Source organism: Arvicola amphibius, chromosome 2 (genome assembly GCF_903992535.2).
Source record: "Arvicola amphibius chromosome 2, mArvAmp1.2, whole genome shotgun sequence".
Lineage (NCBI taxonomy): Eukaryota > Metazoa > Chordata > Mammalia > Rodentia > Cricetidae > Arvicola > Arvicola amphibius.
In genome coordinates this window covers 183650596-183672819 of record NC_052048.2, presented here as the reverse complement: position 1 = coordinate 183672819, position 22224 = coordinate 183650596, and the positions used below count along the sequence as shown (strand labels likewise).

Here is a 22224-nt window from a genome sequence, read left to right as displayed (position 1 = left end):
GGCCAGAACTGAAAGGCTACATGTTTTTCACCAAAATAGATTTATTAGTATATTACCAAGCCAGAACACATCAGAGAAATCCCTGGGGTATTTTGTCTCAATAAGTACATGGTTGTCCTTTGTTTTTCTTTAGGAAGGTAAATATTACTTAGATGAATATTAAGTTTGTTTGTTTTAATTTTGAATTGTTAAGTTTTTTATGTCTGACTAGTTGTCTACTAGTAAACTAAGTAGTTGATGTTAAACTTAAGAAAACCGAGTGATTCAGAGATTTCAGCAGAGTCAGAAGAACAAGACCAAACAAAGAGGAGACATAAATGCTTAATTACTGAATTCTAGAAGTCATTCTGGGAAGGGCTCTATATCCAGTTGCTAATTTTCAGCTGGACAAGGGAATAGTGATTTCTACCTAAATATATAATTACCAAAATCCAGAATGTGGGGTATATTGATTAAATGGTTTGTATTTTCGAAAAATGTAAAAAAAAAACAAGAACTAGAAGTCAATGGATGGTTATTATGTATGTTAAAAGCAAGCCAAAAAGCATTCAGGTAAGTCTACAACATATTTAAGTAAAACCCTCAAACAATACAAGAAAAGAATGAGCTGTAGCTGGGACAAGGAATATGCAAAGCCTTGCCAAAGCCTCTGTTTTTATAAAGATTCACTCAGATATTCTGTGCCTTTGCATGATTTTCAGTGTCTTATGTTTCATTTTACAAGGTTAAAAAATACTATTTATTTTATTTTTTATTGATTTTATTGAGCTATACATTTTTCTCTGTTCTCCTCCCTGCCTTCCCCTCCTCTTCAGCCCTCTCCTATGGTCCCCATGCTCCCAATTTACTCAGGAGTTCTTGTTTTCCACTACTTCCCATGTAGATTAAATCCATGTATGTAGGGTCCTCATTGTTGTCTGGGTTCTCTGGGATTGTGATTTGTAGGCTGGTTTTCTTTGCTTTATGTTTAAAAACCACTTATGAATGAGTACATGTGATAATTGTCTTTTTGGGTCTGGGTTAGGTCACTCAATATGATGTTTCCTAGCTCCATCCATTTGCCTGCAAATTTCAAGATGTCATTACTTTTCTCTGCTGTGTAGTACTCCATTGTATAAATGTACCACATTTTCCTTATCCATTCTTCAGTAGAGGGGCATTTGCGTTGTTTCCAGGTTCTGGCTATGAGAAACAATGCTGCTATGAACATAGTTGAGCACATGTGGATTGAAAAAGATACTATTTCATAGGCACTAAAGAAAGTAAAGCACAAAATGTCCAGTGTTGTGAATGGATACAGATGCATTTTTAGGCATGCTGATCAGTCTTCCTTATGTTATACTTCTGGAGTGAGCAATGATTGTTTCCAGCCCATTGTCAATGTATTATATATCCAGTGGTTCAAACAGCTATTATTTTATCTTATTTTTTTTTCCATTTTAAGCTATATTTCTGTGACTTTTTCAAGATCAAAGTTTTAGGAGCAACTTTTAAGCACAGGGGCTCTCTTTGTCTTAGCTACTTCAAATAAAAAGATGGAAGAGGATATTTTTTCATGTGGAAGGGCATAGAATATAGTAAACAAAGGTGATTTTTCTCACTTCACACAGTTGAATTGCATTGACATAGTCACTAATTTTCAACGCTGGGCTCAGGACTCAAAGGGTATACTGTGAGTTGTTTCTTGAATTTGTATTATGCTTCCAAAAGTAAAGGCAGAATGAATCTGTGTCCCGAAAAGACTAATGGAGCTTTTTAGCTGATTTTTAATTAAATAATTTCTCTGTCTTGTGACATTTTGCTTTGATATAAAACAAAAATGCCAAGTTTGATGTTTGTTATATTTTTTCAATAAAAAAAATTGTGTTGTCAAACTTTTCAGCACTGAAAAACAGTCCAACGGTTTAAAGAAGCAAAGGTTTCTTTGGCTCACAGTATCAGCTAGTTTAGTCTCTGTTGGCTGACTCCACTGTTTGAGGCCAAGGTGACCCAGAATATTGTAGGAGACATGGCCGTCAAGGACACGCCCTCAGTGACCTGCTGCCTCAGCCAGCCTCCATCTGCTACCTCTGCTGTCTCTAATACTCTGTTCAGATTTATAATTCATCCATGGATTCAATCGCTGATAAAGGCAAAGTCCTTCTAACAGTACGTTAACTTCTTTAAAGCCCGACTTGCTAGATTTGGGGCTCAAGCTTCTAATTCTCAAAGGACACTTTCTATGCAAACCACAGAGTGGTAGAGGTAAGCCAAGCTGAAAAATGTAATTCCTTTTATTCCGTGTTATCTTCATGTCTGCATCCTGTGGATGATATGAGAAATGTCTCTAGCGGTTGTTTTATTATCAGCCCTACAGTTCACTCCCGCTCTTTTGAGAGCAAAACAAGTTCATTGGGTTGTGATGTTCTGATTTTGTTCAAAGAAAAAAATCAGTGGTAGTATTAAAGTTTGAATAAAAAATTCTGCCTCCAGATACTATATTAGCCTTTCTAAATAGGACAAGCAGGGGCAGTTTCCAGGATCCTTGTCTGTATTTACACCAGGTATTGCCATTTTCAAAATCTTAGACCCTACTCCGATATTTTAGAAAGGAGGAATTTCCTACACATTCCAGCCAGCCCTGAAGTGTAACAAGTAAATGCTTTTCCCCAGTTGGTTCCTTTATTTGTCACTGAATTTCAGGCTTCTTTGAGATAACTCAACAGTATGCACTATATTCCAGAATCCATTTGTGGTAGTTTCCAATTTGCTAAATCCAGTGAATTATGTTGTCAGGTCAAATACAATAAAGATGGCAGAAGGTGGTAAGAAATAAAGAAATTCCTCAAAAGAACTCAGCCAATTTAGTAAGTTTTATTCTTCCATTGTGTCTTTTTCTCAGTGTGAAGAATAATTAGCCACTTTCCTAATTGCTCTGTGTGTCTGAGGGGGACTTGTTCTTACGTCTATGTTCGTCTAGTACCCAGCATGTTGGAGAACAAGCAAAATTAAACCTTGCAGAGAAAGCTTGAGCTTTTCTTTGATGCTGAGGATAAATAGGCAAATATTAAGATACCACATACAAGCTGCTATCTGCACACATATATATCACTCAGATATTTATTGGACCAGGGAGGTGCCAGAAAGTTAACTGAGTGTTGTTTGGAGCACTCAAATGGTGTTAAATACTGTTTGGTGCACTTGGGTAATTTTAATCAGTACATTTCTTTCTCTTCTTTTAAAACTTTACTCTTTTTATAGTTCCATAAAAACTGAGATATTAAAATATTGGTTTAATCAGAATGACTTCTGAACTTACCAGGGGCATCACCACCCCATTGCTTACTTGGTCAGGAATTTTTCTTCAAAGTTGTGTTTTCTTTCTGGGAATGCTCAGATTCTCATAGTAATTTACGTCATAACAAGATAGTAAGATAATTTACAAGTGATGGCCGAGTGGCACTGGGGAGGTAGAGACAGGCGGATCTCTGTGAGTTTAAGGCCAGCCTGGTCTACAGAGTGAATGCCAGGTCAGGCTCCAAAGCTACACAAAGAAACCCTATCTCGAAAAACTGAAAAAAAAAAGGGTAATTTGCAGGTAATTTTCACACGTCAAAGCAAAATCTATGTTGAAGTCAAAATTGAAAATCCCGAATGAAAGAGAAATTAACTCTATTAAAATTAACTTTTATGAATTCTCAAGTTTCACCACAGTTCTTAGGGACTTAAAGAAGGTAGTTAGTCAGCCTTTGGAAAAAGCAGGGGTTGTAGTCCTTTATGCCTAATCATTTTAAATTTTATTTGTCCTGGGAAACAGTACACCACATAGTTGCACAGAGGACTCATCTCTGAGAACTCCGACAAGCTTGCAAATCAGTGAGTCTAGGTTGGTTTCCTGCCTAATCACAAGATGAGGACTCACCTCAGGTTTGCCGGGGACATTTCAGAAGACCATCATGAGAATGCAGCCTTAGGAAGAGCAAAGCTGCCAATACTGGATTACAGATGGGAATGGTGCTGAGTAGCTAAGCAGAATTCATCTCTTTTTTTTTATATACTTTATTTTTTAACTGAGCTATACAGTTTTCCCCACTCCTGTTCCTTCATCCCCTCTCTCCTTCCACCCTCCTCTTCTTCACCCCATGCTCCCAATTTACTCAGAAGATCTTGTTTTTTTCTCCTTCCTACTTGTATTCATGTATTTCTTTCTTAGGGTCTTCTTTGTTGTCTAGTTTCTCTGGGATTGTGGATTGTAGGTTAAAAGCCACTTGGAAGTGAGTATATATTTGTCTTTCTAGGTATTCATTATCTCACTTAGTATGTTTTTTTCTAGTTCTGTCCATTTGCTTGCAAATTTCAAGATATCATTTTTTATCACTGAGTAGTATTCCATTATGTAAATGTACCAAATTTTCTTTATCCATTTCCTCAGTCGAAGGGCATCTAGATTGTTTACAGGTCTGGCTATTACAAATAATGCTGCTATGAACATGGTTGAGCAAATATCCTTGTGGTATGATTGAGCATTCTTTGGGTATATGCCTAAGACTGATATTGCTGGGTTTTGAGGTAGATTGATTCCTAGTTTTCTGAGAAACTGCCATACTGAATTCCAAAGCAGCTGTACAAGTTTGCACTCCCACCAGCAATAGAGGAATGTTCCCCTTACTCTACATCCTCTCCAGCATAAGTGGTCATCAATGTTTATGATCTTGGCCATTCTTACAGGTGTAAGATGGAATCTCAGAGTTGTTTTGATTTGCATTTCTCTGATGGTTAAGGATGTTAAGCGTTTCCTTAAGTGTCATTGGCCATTTGAGATTCTTCTGGTGAAAGTTCTCTGTTTAGGTCTGTGCCCCATTTTTACTGGATTATTTGTTATTTTGATGTCTAGTTTCTTGAGTTCTTTGTATATTTTGGAGATTGGCCCTCTGGCTGATGTGGGGTTGCTGAAGATCTTTTCCCATTCTGTAGGCTGCTGTTTTGTTTTGTTGACTGTATTCTTTGCTTCACAGAAGCTTCTCAGTTTCAGGAGGTCCCATTTATTAATTGTTTCTCGCAGTATCTGTGCTATTGGGGTTCTATTTAGGAAGTGGTCTCCTGTGCCAATGCTTCCCACTTTCTCTTCTATGGGGTTCAGTGTGGTTGGTTTTATGTTGAGATCTTTGATCCATTTGGACTTGAGGGTTGTGCATGGCAACAAAGTTCATGTTTTAAACGATAACGTGATAAAAATGTTAAGTTTTGTTTGTAGGTAAAATACGTTTATTCATACTATGGAAACCAGTCAAAGGAAACACGCAACATTAATAAGTGGCAATACTAATGCCATGCAAATTGATACAAACTTAGTAACTGTGGTATCAATTTTTAGATATTTATAAGTTAGAATAGCAAGTTGCATGATAGAGTGATCACCAACGCACAGGTGCGTGCACATGCACACACACACACATTATGCATATGAACACACATGAGTGCACACATACAAAATTAGTCTTGTTCACTGAAGAGATTGTAAAATCATCAAAAACTAATCTCTTGCTAGTTTTGGAGCAAAAGAAAGTAGTACACACTAATAATAACCAAAGATTATTTCTACACTTTCATTTGATCTATGCAACACCACTGACAGCCAAAGGAGGTAAATGACTATCAAGCCAGTTTCTGTAGTCAATGGCTTCCTCAAGGGTGTTTTGTCAACAGGAACATCTTGACAGAAGGTTACCACAAGTGTCTTTAAGTATAACAGGGGTCTTTCTAGTGTTATCTAGGGATTTTGTTTTATATGAAATGAGGGGTATTTCAATTTCTGAGCAAGTATAATCACTGTTCCCCAGGTCTGAGGGTTTAGTAGTTCTTGAGTAAAGTCCATTTATTATAACTTTTTAGTATCATAGCATGCCTGCTCTATTTCTGTGTTTCACTCTAAAAAATAATGGGATGATATTATGTTTGCAACGAACATGGATAGATAAGAATCAGAGATGCTGCTCACTGGCAAATGTATCTAAACGTAAAAAGCCAGTCAGTACATTACTGTGCGCTATCATTTGCCATGGCCACACTGAAGAGCCCTGTGACTGCGGTGCCATGGATGCTTCCAGGAACTTCCAGGCATCCTGAAGATGACTGGAGTTGTTATTACCAAGTGATGAAAGCAGCAAGATGGATTGTAGGAATCTGCTCAAAATCAGTCTTTAAGATTCTCTTGCTTACATTACCCCAGGGGCATACATAACAAATGGCTGTGAAATCAGATACGGTGAGTGGTTGAATATTGTCAATGGCCATCTGACTTATTGCTTTCTGTAAGCGCTGTTGGGGGAAATGATAAAATTCTACTTGCAATAATCAATATAATTGTCCTAAATCCCGGTGTTCCAGAAGTGTCAAGGTGCTTCATCATAGAGCTGGATCTTCATCCTGACTTAGGTTGAAATCACCTTCTTGGCCGGGCGGTGGTGGCGCACGCCTTTAATCCCAGCACTCGGGAGGCAGAGGCAGGCGGATCTCTGAGTTCGAGGCCAGCCTGGTCTACAAGAGCTAGCTCCAGGACAGGCTCTAGAAACTACAGGGAAACCCTGTCTCGAAAAACCAAAAAAAAAGAAAAAAAAAAAAAAAAAAAAAGAAATCACCTTCTTTCTTTTTCTCCTCCTTCCCAGAAATGTTGTCCCAACAGTGCCAGCAGCAACGTCGAAAATTCACAGCTGCCTTCTTGGCATTCATCTTCATCTTGGCAGCTGTGGACAGTGCTGAGGCTGGGAAGAAAGAGAAGCCAGGTAAGCAGTGGAGTCGCAGAGAGGCTCTTCCTCGGATGGTCACCGCGCAGCCCAGCCACCCGCTTCTGGTCCTTCCCACCATTTCTAACTTCCTTTTAATTATTTAGGGAAACCCTACGTGAGAGTTGTTTTATGTCACCTCATTTTACTCCTGAATGCACAAGCCCTTGCATAGTCATGCGTGGGCTGTGATATTGGGGTGTATAATGGAACCATACCACATTTCCATTATGCCTTTCTATGTACAGAACAAAACCAGATCATCAATTCTCAATGAAATTGTTAGTCTGACTGCTAGTACCTCTAATAGACCTTTCCTCTTCATGTTTCAAACTTTTTATAAACTGCTTGGGATTTTTATTTTTACAAAAATATTTTCTTCTTTTTGCAAAATTTAATACTCTCGATGGTTTTCATCAAATATACACAAATCTTCAGATTGCATCTGGCGCAAGTGTGTTAGTTAGCAGTTCATTGCTGCATTCAAACACTTGAGACATGAGATTAAGAGGAAGATGCCTTTATTTCATTTAGGGCTTCAGAGGTGTCGGTCCATCACAGCTCATAGCATGGTGGTCAGGAAGCAGGCGGGAAGGCAATGCCTTCACTGAGAAGCATTTGTTTCTAAAAGGAAATGTTAGAGATTCACTTAGAACAGTCTCCATCTCTCACATGATTTAGTAGTATTAGTTCTGCCCCCCCCACCCCCATGTTTTCTTTCTCTCTCCTCTTCACCATGTGTTGACTTGATTATTGAGAAGACATCTGTCCTATTCCCACTGTCTTCCTGGAAAATGCAGAGAAAGACAAAGCTCATAGACTTCACAGTCGGGTGCTGAGGAGTTCAGAACATTTCTGCATTGGTGATTACTTTCCTGTCCTTCCTTGCAGAGAAAAAGGTGAAAAAATCTGACTGTGGAGAATGGCAGTGGAGTGTGTGTGTCCCCACCAGTGGAGACTGTGGGCTGGGCACCCGCGAGGGCACTCGCACTGGTGCCGAGTGCAAGCAGACCATGAAGACGCAGAGATGTAAGATCCCTTGCAACTGGAAGAAGCAGTTTGGAGGTCAGTCTCACCCGGTGCTCCTATCGCTTTAGTCTACTAGTATGAAAGTCTTTTGGCATATTTCTATCACATTTATTTTCAGAGCCAGTTCATGTTTATGTTAAATACATTATTTTCTTAGACACCAGGTGACCAGAGCTTGCCTCTCAGATTCATCACTAGTAATATTAAGGAGATGGATTTTTGCCTGTCTTTGTTTGTGCTTCTCCTGTACATCATAGGATAATTAGCAACATCCTGTCATCTACCAGTTTTGCTTTGTTTTTTTAACCACAATACAGAAAAACTAGCCAAATGTCGTTTGGTAGTCAAGACTGTTTGTAGTTAAGAATCATTGTTTATACAGGCATAAACCATGCCCTGGTGCCGTCCCAAAAGTGTTCGTGTTTCATCCTCTCCTCCACGTCACTTTCTACTTTCCCTTTTTGGTGTTCTGACATACCTACTTGAGATAAGTTCTCGCAACACTTCCAGCTTTATTTCAGTATTCAATATTTCCATCCTTAACCCATTGCTAAACATTTCCATCTTTAACCATACACATCCATCTACACGCATGTGTGTGTTTTGTATTGTGCAGTGTTCATGTGCACTTGTGTGTTTGTGAGTGCATATATGTGTCCAGGTCACAGTGTGAATACCATAGATTGATGCTCTGTTGCTCTTACCTATATTTTCTGAGGCTCGGTCTCTTGTTGAATCTGGGACTCAGTGATTCCACTAATTGAGGCAGCCAGCTTGCCACAGAGATCCCTGTCTCTGACTCCAGAACACTGGGATTACAGCTGGGTTGCCACATCTGCCCAGCTTTTTATGTGGGTTCTGGGGCCAAGACTCTGATTCTCGTGTGTGTGTGTGTGTGTGTGTGTGTGTGTGTGTGTGTGTGTGAGGCAAGCCTTTTATCCACAGAGTTATCTTCACAGTGTTCCTATGCCAATTTAAAAATCCAAATGGCTTTCTCTTCTGCATCACACACTTTGTGTTTATCCTGACTGCCATGGGTCATAATGACCATAATTTCCTTCCTGTGCCGTACAGAAACACACCGTAGCTGAAATGTGAGTAAAGACAGAGGATGAATGTGTGCGCATGCATGTGGCTCTGACTTCTGTAACTTTGGGGCACGTTTTTATGAATGGCATTAACTACCATGACGGCAATAGAGTTCACATAAATTAGACTTTAACTAGTGTCGGCCACTGCTAACACTCACTTATAAAAAGTTTGCGGGATGTATCTTAACGGATTCATATCGTGAACATCTATTTAAATCTCAAAAATCAATATAGAATCAACACAAGCAAGCAAACAAACAACCCTAACTATCCAGGAAGACAGTGAGTAAATATCGACACACATGTCTTCTGAGGAGACATACAGCAAGGAATAGACACCCGGAAAGATAGTCCACTTCTCTGTCCCATTAAGGGAAGAGAGATTGAAACCCAGGTGACATGTTACTATGTGCCCATCAGAATGGCTGGAGTAGAACATTATGATACCGAATGCCAGTGAAGATGCAGAGATGCTAGGGCCTGTCTTTACTGTCCGTGGAAATGAAGAATGGCACAGCCATCAAAAAAAATTACTTTTCAGAGGTGTTGCTTGCTCTATGTTTGTATGAAATTAAACATGAGTTGCGCTTACCACGTAACTCAGCAGTTTCTTGGGCTTTTTATTCCAGAGGGGGAAAACATTTCACAAAAGCCTTTCTATGAATAAATAACATTGCGTAGGTATGTATACTTGGCCAAATATAGAGGCAGTCCGGGCATCTTTCAGCTTGTGAAGGGATCAATAAACTTTGATATATCTGTGTCATAGAAGATTACTCAGCTGTATAAAAGTAGATACTGTTGATTCACTCAGCTTGAGTTGATCACCAGAAACGCACGCTAAGTAAAGAAATAGCAAATCTCAGAGCCAGAGAGATGCTCAGTTGTTAGGAACACCTGTTGTTCTTGCAGTCACCTGGGTTCATTTCCCACCACCACCGTATGGTGGCTCGCAACCATTAGCTATTCCAGTTCAAGAGGCTTGTACACCATCTTCTAACTTCTGTGGACGCCAGAGTAGCCAAACACACCAGTTTACAGGGCTTAAAATCTCATCTCCAGAATGAAACGAGCTGGAGAGGAGAGTTGTGATTGTAAGGGATGTGGGAGGTAAGAGGACTGTGACTATATATGATGTGACAGTGGGCCCCTTGCACTGGGACTTGCAATGGGTATACATACCCATTGATGGTGCTTATCACATGCATTTACACAGATAGAACTAGACATGTTCATGCATATGAAAATGATGCAATCTGCCTACACTCTTGAAAATGCATCAATTCCCATTTTCCAGGATAGGGCCACAGTTATTGAAAATGCCAAAACTGGAGGGGGGGATTGTGTGAAGAGCTTATGGAATGCCCCTGTACTGTTTCTTATAACTGCCTAGGAATGAATGTGCAATGGCTTAAATCCAAAATCTGGACATCGAAATTGCACCTTTATTATCACCTCAGTAAGCTCTCTTAATGATTTTTCTTTCATCTTGTCATGCTTTGTAGCTGAGTGCAAATACCAGTTCCAGGCCTGGGGAGAATGTGACCTGAATACCGCCCTGAAGACCAGAACTGGAAGTCTGAAACGAGCTCTTCACAACGCCGACTGCCAGAAGACAGTCACCATCTCCAAGCCCTGTGGCAAACTCACCAAGCCCAAGCCTCAAGGTAAGAGACTGCTACTCTGACAGCTTTCATAGACTGGGTGAGGCAGATGAAACCCACATATTCCAGGAGAGAATGTTAGGACAGTGACTGACAAATGCCCACTCACCAGCTCCACAGCATACTCTCCGTAGGTGGTCTCCGAGTTCAAACTGACATTCTCTGTAGATTTGAACACCTCAGGGGTTAGGAACTGAACAGGAATACAGCTGAATACCTCAGCAATACATGCCAGTTAAGATGGCTGTTGCATGGATAGCATCTGTCTCGGTTTTCAAATTGAGACAAGATAAATAAACTCACAGAGTTTGTAATGCAGAGATCTTTCAATCAGGCCTCTCTCAGATTATCTACAATGTAATTTTCACAGACTCAGAAAAGACACGGTACCTGTTCCTTCCCTCCACTACATGAGATGATAGCTTTTATATATCTTGGACTTATTTCAGAGCCTTTACGTGCTTGAGGTGTTTCAGCCTCCACACCCATCCATCACAGAATTTTAAAACTAGGCAGAGTTACTTGTTCCCAGAATGCCAGGCTTTGCATCAATGCTGGAGAGAGTAAAGCAGAACCATATAGCCATGGTTTCATGCAGATGGAAGGCCAGCTGGAGGAAGCCCAGGAGGTGGTAAATCCTTTCATTTCATGGGTAGATGGATTGAATTCTGTCTACTTCAAATCTGTATTTCCAAGTATTACCCCCCGACCCAGTATCTCAGAATGTGACTATGTTTAGAAGTATGGACTTTCAAGAGGTAAGTAAGTTCAAATGAGGTCACAGGAATGGGATCAAATCCAATATGGTCGATGTTCTAATAAGAGGAGATTAGAAAGCAGACACATAGAGGGCCATGTGAGGATGTGGTGGGAGGTGGGGAGTGCCAGCCACAGAGAGAAGTCTCACAAAAAACCAGGTCAGTCCAACACTTTGATCTCAGGCTTCCAGTCCTCAGAATGGTGAGAGAGTACATGCCTATTATGTAAGCAGCCTGGGCCGCGGTGCTTCACGCGGCTCCCACAGACAATTCATGCCGCAAGCTTCAATAAAATCCAAATTAAAATACCCTCTTGACCTCTCCTTGTACTTGACTCTCGAAATACACTTGAAAATTCATCCTGCCGGATTCACTGGAGAAATCCAGATACATGCTGGTGATTAGCCAAAATAAGAAAAAAGAAATCCCCCAGAAACCGAAGACGGCTGGTGCTGTATACTGATGACCCGAGAGGGTTCTTTCCACGTGCTAAGGTTTCCCTTGTGTGATGCAGTTGGCAATGGCAAGGGCTGCCTCCAAGTTCAGGACAGCTAGGTACTCTAGGACCTCAGATGCTGGAGTTAAGGTTTGACTGCCTTCCGGGGGAGAGTCTACCAACTCTCTACCTGTTGCTTGTCTAGACAAGACCAGCTTTAAAAACAAACAAACAAACAAACCAGGAGCCATTTTCAGAAAGGGAGTTCATAGATTCAGTCTTCAGACTGACTTATTTCAAAGTGGTAATTGAACCCAGACCTACAGCATCCATGGAGAATTGCAAGGGAGACAAACATAAGACGTCCCCTATGGTCCAAGCACAGGGATTTTATGCCTGAACTGTTTGCAAGAGCTTTCCGAGGGAGCTGTGAAAATTCCCACTGCCCCAACTTTGTCAGACCTATCAGATTACACCTGACAGTTCTAACAGGATGAATGATCCTTAGAAGATTTTGTTACAGTGTCGAAATTGAAAGTACCCCTGTTTAGTGTGAAATCCATTGACCTGAGAAGATGTGCATACACACATCGTCCCTATGGCAGTGGAGGGAGGGAGATGAAGTTTGATAAATGGGGAGGAGGGATGAGGAGTCTAGGGTGATGGTGAGCTTGGTGAATATAAAAACTGTCAAAGATCTTAATAGTTCACAATTGAAAAAGATCCTTAAGGGCATTCAATAAACACAGTACAAGAAGTTCTCCTTTTAGTTGTACTGTTGGATATTCAGGTTATTTTCCTTTTGTTATTTAGTGACAGCTGATGACTAGATGTGTTTCTCACATTCAACTTTTAATCTGGTGCTAAAAATACTTCAAGTGGATAGACAGTCTATAACATTTATTCATATTAAATAATAAAGGCATGTAATTTATTTTAAATGGATTAGCCTGAGTGAGTCTCATACTTCAAAATAACTTTTAGGCATTGTATAGATCATAGGTCACTCAAATATAATCTTCCCCTTGCATTGAATAGGCCTTTGTTAAAAGTCCAATCCTGTCTATCTAAAACAGTAAATGAGTTATTAATATTATTTCTGGTACTATACATTCTTCTGCACAAAAAATTAAATGTTACCTATAGAAGTTGAGGCAGGGAGATGTGTCAGACTGGAGACTTTCTTTTTAAAATGGGACACACAAGCACATTCTGTGATGTGTCTTTTTTTGTTTAAATGAAATGCAACCAGGGACACTCGGGAGTTGCATGTATTTCCATACTGTTTCTCAAATAACGGTGCCTAGATACTTTCTTCTGCACATCTTCAGCCTTGAGGCAGCTCATTTGCTTCAGGTTGGTGGAAAAGCAGGTGGTACCAAGTGAGAGCCTCCATAGCCATTATCATGTTTGTTCCCCTCCCTCACCTTGTTCTTTGTATTGTGCAAACATTATGTCATAAGGGTCCATGCAACCTTATTAGAGAGGAGACAAATACTGGATGCTGCGCTTGGCCAGTGGTGTATCTCTCAGGAATGACATCGTCAAGATTTGGCAAGCTCTGCATTCATAACTCCCTCTTCTGTCTGCTCATACATTACAGAAACTACATTATTATAAACTAAGCTCTGGAGCTTTGTGAAGTTCTGTGTCAGTGGCTGAATGGGAGATGGTATCTGCCTATCCACACACAGACTTTGTCTCTATGGCTTGTAATCCACAGACCAAGCAATCAGGACATCCTCAGATGGACATGGGAAATATTGCTCCATGCTACCGCCCATCTTGTAAACTCATGAAACTTTTATCATGCGAGGTGTTTTGTTCTGTCTAGACGCATTAAATGGCAGAGCTTCCGGGAAGTTGCCTAGTATCTGATCTAGCCTTTGTGTAACAAATGAATACAGCAATAATTTGATGGCTCAGCCACAGCCATCCTGCCTGGTGTCTAAAAGCATGGCCTGAGGTCTAGCTTTGCTCTTGTCTTCTGGATACATTTTCTTTTCTTTGTTCATACATGAGACCAACCTGAAAGGGACTTTTTAATAGCTTTCAGACTTTCCAAAATAAATAATGTATGATATTGTGGTCTTGAGGAAAACCAACAATCATTAAAACACATTTAATTATTTCAAATACTTGAGTTTCTGAGGTTATAGCTTGATTCTTCATTTTCTCAATTTTTAGTTCTTTCACCAAACACATGGCCAGGCTTAGTTTTAAGATTATGTTGTTTTTGTTTTTTAGAATCTCCTTTTTTTCTTCTTCCTTCCTCATCCCTCCTCTTTCTTCTTTTCTTCATTTATCTGCCAATTTCTTCCTTTCTCTCCCAATTTCGTTTCTTTATCCCCTTCTTTCTTTCTCACCCTTTCTTTCTTCTCCCCTTATTTCTTTCTTCGTTCTTTCTTTCTTCCTTTCTTTCTTTCGTTCTTTCTTTCTTCTTTCTTTCTTTCTTTCTTTCATTTCTTTCTTTTACAGTTTAGTTCAGAAACCCTCAGGTTAATATGAAGACTGTATAATTAAATTTCAGAATGGAACATGGTTGTTGGTATAAACTTTGAATACTCACTGCTAATTTGAAGAAAAACTGGAAAATGTCTTTGAGACTTTACTACTGCGAATAAGGTAAAAGATTAGAGTAGTTGATAAGAAAATAAAAAAACCTATAGTGTCTAGAGTTCCTAACTAAACAATTGCAAAACTGCTAAGTAGCCCACTCAGGCAAAAATTGCGTTAAAATTCATTCCAGTACATTCTGTCAACACAGCCTTTTAAAATGTAGAATGGGTACTTGCTGCTGCTTTGTCAATATTATGCAAATTCCACCTTTCAGGCTAAGCCCACAATCAATGACATAGGATGTCGTCTTAAATCTCTTAAATGTGGATTTCCTACATTTGCCTGTGGGAAACACTCTTAATCCAAAGAGAACGTCAGCATTGTATGCTCAGAAGAGGGGGTAACAAAGAGATATATTTGGTACATTAAGTGGGTATAGTTTTTCTAGGGTCCATCCAGGCAGTGTTGCTCTGAAGACCGGCAGATAAAATCAGAACTTACTTAATTATTGTCAGACTAGCACTGAACAATTAAATATTAAACAAAAATTAATATTAATTAATAAATATATTGGAGACTACAACTTTTATTTGCTTAGGAAAGAAAAGAGTTTTAATCAAGTTTAATTTAATCAGGAAAACCCTGTATTGGCTACTGATTGTAGGTGTATTAAGATCCACACCAGTTGGCTAAGCAGAAGGGAGTTTATTCAAGTGGTATTATATATTTCAAAGACTCTCCAGGAGCCCAGTGGATATGGCCTGGACCGTGCAAGGTCAGTAACAATACAGCCAAAGGCAACAGATCCAGTAAAAATATCCAACTACCCAACAAGGGATTGTTCTAGCAAAAACCCTTCCACTGAAAGTACCCCCTACTCAGTGCATGCAATGCAATGACTCAAAGTCTGAAGATCTGAGTAGCTTGTTTACCAAATCAGATCCTTTTACCTCCCCCACTCTTGTGTGTGTGTGTGTGTGTGTGTGTCTGTCTGTCTGTCTGTCTGTCTGTCTCTGTGTGTGTGTAAGCACCCGATATCTCCAAATTTGGTACCTATTGTGTGTTTCTCATGTACCATTTATACCTCCATATCTCATTTGAACATACTTACTTGATAAATATTAGATCTAACTCAGAATCTTGATGCAAGGGAGTCTGGGAAATATATTTGGCTTTTTAGAGTCTGTCAGCACAGGACAGCCTGCTACAAGAGTCATGATCTAGTATTTAGTGGACTGGTCTTTCAGATTGGGCAGGAGTGTTGCAATGTGTTAGGGCATGTATAATTAGCTGGAACCGTTCTCTTCGTGTAGTAGAGGAGGTATTGCTGCAATTCCAAGAAGACAGCATTGCCTAGAGAGGTTTGATTCAAGACAATGGACATATTTACAACAGAGTTAGGTCTCTTCTTGAAACAATCATTTTTCTCCATGGAGTTAATTGAGCTGTTTTAACAGTGAGGAAAATTAGAGTCCCATTATGCAGATAGTTCTGTAGAAAGAACCAGAGCAAAGACCTCAGGAAATTTCCTGAATCTTATGTTTCAGGGGTCCTTTTAAGTGATTGGGTCACTGGGAAATTAGAAAATGACTGGGATGAACAAGGGTTCTGGGAGGGACCCCCCCATGGTCCTACCACCAGCCTCATCTTTGTGAGCGGTTCAGCCCATGACACAGGCATCATCCTCTAACTAGCACAGACATGCACATGGGGCCTGGGAATGGGGTTTATGTGGGAACTTTAGTGAGCTATGGATTTTCTGAATTCTGTCTTAAATGACAGCTGCTTTTAAAATTAGAAGCATTCGTGGTATCGTGAAGTTCATTTAGGTTCATTTAGAGCTTGCTTAGTTGGCAGGGTGATCATTGACTTTTGAATTTGTACCTGGGGCTTGTCCAAAATGTGCGTGGGATGGTCCACGGCGGGAGCACAAAGTTAGATGTCCTGCAGGTAACTGAAGAAATGAGTGAAGGCTAGTCTGCTAGCTCTGTTCTGTTCTACAGTCGGCTACCAGGTGCTTGTTGAATTTCTCCACTCATGATAATACCCATTCTTCTTCTTCTTCTTCTTTTTTTTTTTTTGCTATTTCTAAAAGTTTTCCATCTCATTGCTCTGTCTGGGACAGCTGCCTAGCTTTCTCTTAGGTTTGATGATTCATCTCTATAGATGAAAAGAATGGCCACAGTCAAAGAGCCAGGCTCCGCTGTGTGCAGTGTGCAGCTTTTGGCAGCTGACTATTGAATGGGAAAATGGGTCAGTAAAGTGATATTCCCAGCATTCTCCATTCTCTTTCCACTAAATAGATTTCTTTTGTTTGTTCTTTTGAAGATAAAAAGAAGTTCCTCAACATTTTCCCCCAATTTGGATGGGGGGGTGTGTTTCTGTCATCCAGCAGGAAGAGACATAGCTGTACTGAGCATACAGACTTTCCTAGGCTCTGGACTTTTAACCATGTGGAGAGATTATATAGGGCAGAGTCCCTGCAGAATGGCTCAGGACCTGCCTCAACCATTGAGACTCTGACTGGAAAAGGGGGGTGCTGATGACTTTTGTTCTTCCATTTGGTCTGTAGGAGAGGCAGCATGGGGTACATGGTAGGACATCCATGCTTCTTGGTCAGCGAGAAGCCCTCTTTCTCAGACTGCACTCAGATTTTCATCTGTTGCTATTCTGCTTGGGGAAATGTTTGATAGCACCTATATTTTTTTCCTACTTATAATATCGTACCCCAAGCAAGATCTGCCTCTGTTCCTTTGGAGTCAGAGTGATGTGTTTTGCCTTCCATACTACTGACAGTAAATACAACAGAGCGTTGTTGTTAAGATGGAATGGAGACACATTGTATATATATATGAAATTCCACCCCAAGATGAAGAATATTACTAATAAAGAAAAATGATAAAGAGTACCATAGGTAATGTGCTTGATAAGTGTGCAAGAAATTTGAGACTATTTTCCTTTTTTCTACATCCTATTGATGTAGGCACTTTCAGTGTTTTTGTTCTGTTTTGTCTTTCTCCCTCCCTCCCTCCCTCCCTCCCTCCCTCCCTCCCTCCCTCCCTTCCTTCCTTTCTTTTTTTTTAAAGCAACTTCCCACACAGTAGGTTAGGCTGGCTTAGAAGTCACGGCATAATAGCTCAGGTTGGTGCTGAATGCACAATTCTCCTGCCTCCCCTTTCTTAACAATAGTATTACATGTGCACAACCACGGCCAATGTTGAGGTAGGTATTCACACCTCTGATAGAAGAAGACCTGTGGTGATTGCAGTAGGAACTAGCCATGAATTACTTGTGCACTTCACAGCTTAGTGTAGTGTATATGCGCTACCAAAAAACAGGCAGAAAGCTCTGAAGTATATCCTGCAATTTATGGTTTCATAGATTGGAAGCCAAAGCTTTAGAGAAGCTGGGCACTCAGGGTAGGAATCCATCCTAACAAGCAGAGTCGTGGACTTGGACACGTGGCTGCAGTCTGAGTCTGGATCTTCTGCATTACATACAGCCTTTGCCCATGTAGATATAGATGTCACGGATCCTATGTAAGGAACTTAACAAGTTCCAGACTCATCGTGAATCTTTATCAGCCTTCAGAAGGATCATTCTTCCTGGAATTTAGCTTGTCTCTGCTCTACACATTGTCCGTGTGCTCTACACCAGTAAAGCCAAGCATCCAAGCTTCAGGAGCTGGGTGAATGGGACCTGGCTGGAGTGAATGGGCACAAGAATGCATGATAAATCCAGTTACACTCCCTTGCCTGGCTCACTGGGGCTTGCTGCTCCTACACTGACTTCCTTTATCTTCTGGGGCCTCGTTGTTAAGGCTCACCAGGAAGAATTTCTTGGTGTTTAGATCTTGTCCTTAGTCAAGAACTTCTCATCCTACTGCCAAGGCAGACTTAAGAACGAGGAACTATAAATATTTGTCGGGCTTACCTCACTCTATGTCTGCATGCATCTCCCTGGGTAAATTCCACACTTTGGAGGCTCATTAGCTGCTCACACAGAGCACAGCTCTATAATAATTAGTGCTAAGGAAGGCAGCACAATCAAACAACATTCGCACTGATTACTTTTTGGGCTGGAGATTCTGGGTTTTCCCTCCCAGGAAGCCTTTGTGATTCTGCTTTCTAATTTCTCAATCAAGAATTAGTTCTTGTGTTTTCTGTAGTTATTATTATATCTCGAGCATCATAATAGTAGTTTATTTATCAGATACTTGTTATATAGCCTTATGCTAATTTATTGGCATAGCTTGTTTCCCTTACAACTAATAGGTGTTTGACCACCTTTTACAGTCTAGGAATTACAATTCATAAAAGTTCACCCTGCCAGTAAATGGCCAAGCTGGAAACAGAGATTGGTATTTGTATACCAAAGACTTCCAGAAGAGTATATGAATTATAAAAATAAAATTGATGATTTGTTTTTGTTTTTTTGTGATAATTTAAAACATCCAGTCATATAAATATATGTGGGGTCATTTACAGATGAGTCCTATTAGACAATTTCTGGCTTAAGTTTCTCTTTATATAGTAATTGCATTGAAGCCAAATGACAGCTTTTAGTTCTGTATTTATCCAACTAAGACCCTACAATAAGGGCACAGTTTTTTAAAGTGAGGACTAGTAGATCAAGTCGCCCTGCCCTACCAGTGGCCTCCCAGACAGAACCAGATCATCTTGATTCCGCTTTGAGCATTGTTGAAGCTCTGGTGCCTCTCTGTGTCAGAGGCACAGCGGTCCGGGGTAACAAGTGCTGTCAAGAGGGACTTGTTCCTGCTCCCAGCAGTCCCGCTCAGTTCTGCACTGATGCAAAGCTGGCGGGAGCCCACAGGGAAATCAAAGCAGACTGTCTGGGGCTCAGGACACAGAGGCAGTGAAAGGAAAGAAAATAAATAAAGCCTTTTTCTATGAATAAGCAATATTCATAGGAAAACTCATCAGAAATCCAAAGTGTTCCTGGGCTCCTGCTTAGGCACACAGGCTAAGTCTGGAGAAAATTTTCACAGATTAAAGTGTTCATAGTATTCAGTCTTAGGAGACTTTCAAAATTTATTTATTTTTCTAAAGAAAAATAGAAGCTCCTTATTTTCTAGCTTTCATTTAGACACACAAGAATAATAAATTCAGCTGCTATGAAAGCTACTGGCAGGTTGTGAAAGACTGAGGGAGATTGGGAAAGACTGATTGGGAAAGACTAGATGACGGTCTAGTACTGACTGTGCTACAGACGGGTACCCGAGTCTCTTCTGCTTGGAAGCCGGAGTACCAGCATGGAGATAAGGGAGCAGGACTAATGCTGTGTGTGTTTGTGTGACCATCATCTAACATAAAATCGGACACAAGTTTTCTAGTGTTAATATTTATAGTCAGATAATGAATGTGACTGTGACATTTTTATTCATGACATTGTACTTTGCTGACTTGACCGCTCATCACTTTCCCCTGTCTCTTTTTCCACCTCTCTGGTCACCTTCCTCTCTCAGACAGTCTCCTTTTTGCTCTCATGTCATGTGTCATACACCTACATGTACAGATCTAGATTCTGCGTATGACAGAATATGTGCAATGGTTCTCATTCCCCCTCTTCTTTATATTTTAAGTGTGCATGTGTGCACATGCGTGTGTGTGCGTGTGCTTGTTGTGGTGGTTGGGGTTGAAGTTGGCTGTCTTCTTCATTAGCTTCTCCACCTTGCCTGTTGAGACGAGATCACTCACTGAACCAGAATCACTGATTTGGCGAGGCTGGCTGGGTAATACCCTCTATGTTTTGCCTGTCTCCCTCTCATTCCTAAGCTGGGGTGAGAGACACACACTGCAGAGCCCATCCTAGCAAAGCTTGTCCTTTTTACATAGACTCTTAGGATTCAAGCTCAAGTCATGCTCATGCCACAAGCATTGATCCACCTTCTCAGCCCCGCCTCTTTGTTCTCAATGCCAATAAGATACATTTAAAACATATTGTCTTCTTCTGTAGGACAAAATAAAAAGGCAAGAACACATGTTTTGACCTTCTAGAGCGGATCTGAAGGACATACATACATGAACTGGTCAGACACAAATTCAGAGATGTATTCGTTCACTAGAGCTGCTGTACACGGCACCCTAGACTCAATTCCTTAACAACACGCATGCCTTGCTGCATGATTCCTGAAGCTACAAGTGAGAGACTGAGGTTTGTGTAGGTTGGTGTCTTCTGCTATCTCTCTCCTTAGCTTGGAAATGGCTATTTTCTTCCAGTGTTCTCAGGTTTCTGAGGATACCAGTCACCAGAGTAGGACGTCACTTTGGCTGAATTACTCCAGATATATCAACCCCACAACATACATGGATTGGGGCTTTAGCATGTACTTGGGGGAACACATTTAACCTCATTTCATTCATGTCTACCATTTTGTGAACCCCCAAGAAAAATTCATATGGAAGTAAACAAGGAACAAATCACAGGGTTATAAAAATCTTCACATCCTGAAGTTCACACTTCTCATCATTTTGTGAATCATCATTTGGTATTTTACTGATGCTGATCATATATTAAAGTGTTATTGGGTATGGAAAACATTAATGAGCTAAGTGGAAATGTGACATTTCTAGCAGATCCCATCAATATAATTGCTTATCATCTATAATATAGCAAATGTTTCTCATTTCAGAAATAATATATTAAATATTTAGATGTCATCCCTGTTGCCTCAGGGTGGAAGATGTCAGCAGGAAAGCCATTGCTGAGTGTAAGATCATGACAGTGGCCAACTGACTCAGGAAAGGGAAGAGATTTTTGCAGAAAAAGAGAAAGCCAAATACTGATTTCTCATCTCTCTGTGTGAAAAAGGGTTAGAATATTAGGATTGTGCAGCTATATTAGTAAACTAATAATAAAACTTGTCCATTTTATACCTTGTATATGCAAGTGTCAAGTCAGTCAGTGACCCTGACATACCAACACATGGCTGTTTTTTTCTTTCATGTCAACTGTACATAGAAAGTACATTATAAAATTGCTGAGAAAGCAAAGAAGACCTCATATGCCCTCCCCCTACCAAACACAAGAAGGAAGTGGGAAAGTGGGAGGGAAAAGAGACTGGGATGCTTGTAGAAAGAAAAATAAACTTGGTTTACATTATTTAGCTGTCATTATTGCCTATTCACTTCATTGATAGCTATTTGTTTATTTATTTACAACAGTTTATTGATAGGTGTGTGAGTTCCTTTGGTAAATACTTTTTAGGGACCTTTGTTAACTTGAATCTATTTGGTTGAAATAAATATTCTACCTGTATTGTACCATTTTATATAATATTTAACATATTATACATTACTATTTTATTGGTTTTTCTAGACTGGGTTTCTCTGTAATTTTGGATTCTGTCCTGGAACTTTCTCTGTAGACCAGTCTGACCATGAATTTACAGAGACCACCTGCCTCTGCCTCCTGAGCACAGGGATTAAAGGCGTGGCCACCACCACCCAGCATGTGTGTATTCATATTGACATAGCATACATAATTAATTATATGACTTATAATAATTTATTATCAATATATTTTAATATTTAGCAATATTTATATTGTATATGTAATTGAAATGGAACTGTGTGGGAATTTAATGAAGGTACCCATTTTGGAGAGTCTGGGCATTTAGAACCTGGATCAATGCAGAGAAAAGAGTCATGCATGAGTCTGCAAAGCTCATTATCAGTTCTGAGGTACTGTGGGAGGAATCAGACACTTCTTGTGAATGAGGTAGCTCATTCCTAAGTGCCAGTGAGTGCCTGAAATAGGTACACAAAGCATAGAAAAGATCTTGATGATAGCTAGCTTTCAGGACACACTTGCACTATAATTTTTCTGTATGGCAGTGATAGGCTCCTATTCCTTTGGCAGATTCCTGCCATTTCTTGAACTATGTCATCAAACAAATGCATAAGA

At 40.1% G+C, this 22224-nt stretch overlaps 1 protein-coding gene across 1 annotated transcript in view; it reads left to right on the top strand.

Moving 5' to 3' along the window:
- Window positions 1-22224, top strand: part of Ptn (pleiotrophin) — an 87704-nt gene that overhangs the window by 60549 nt on the left and 4931 nt on the right. Inside the window, exons 2-4 of the mRNA XM_038320183.1 lie at window positions 6645-6761; window positions 7653-7826; window positions 10387-10548. Of these exons, the coding sequence (XP_038176111.1) occupies window positions 6647-6761; window positions 7653-7826; window positions 10387-10548 (451 nt within the window). The 5' untranslated portion in view covers window positions 6645-6646. The remainder of the gene's footprint in view (window positions 1-6644; window positions 6762-7652; window positions 7827-10386; window positions 10549-22224) is intronic.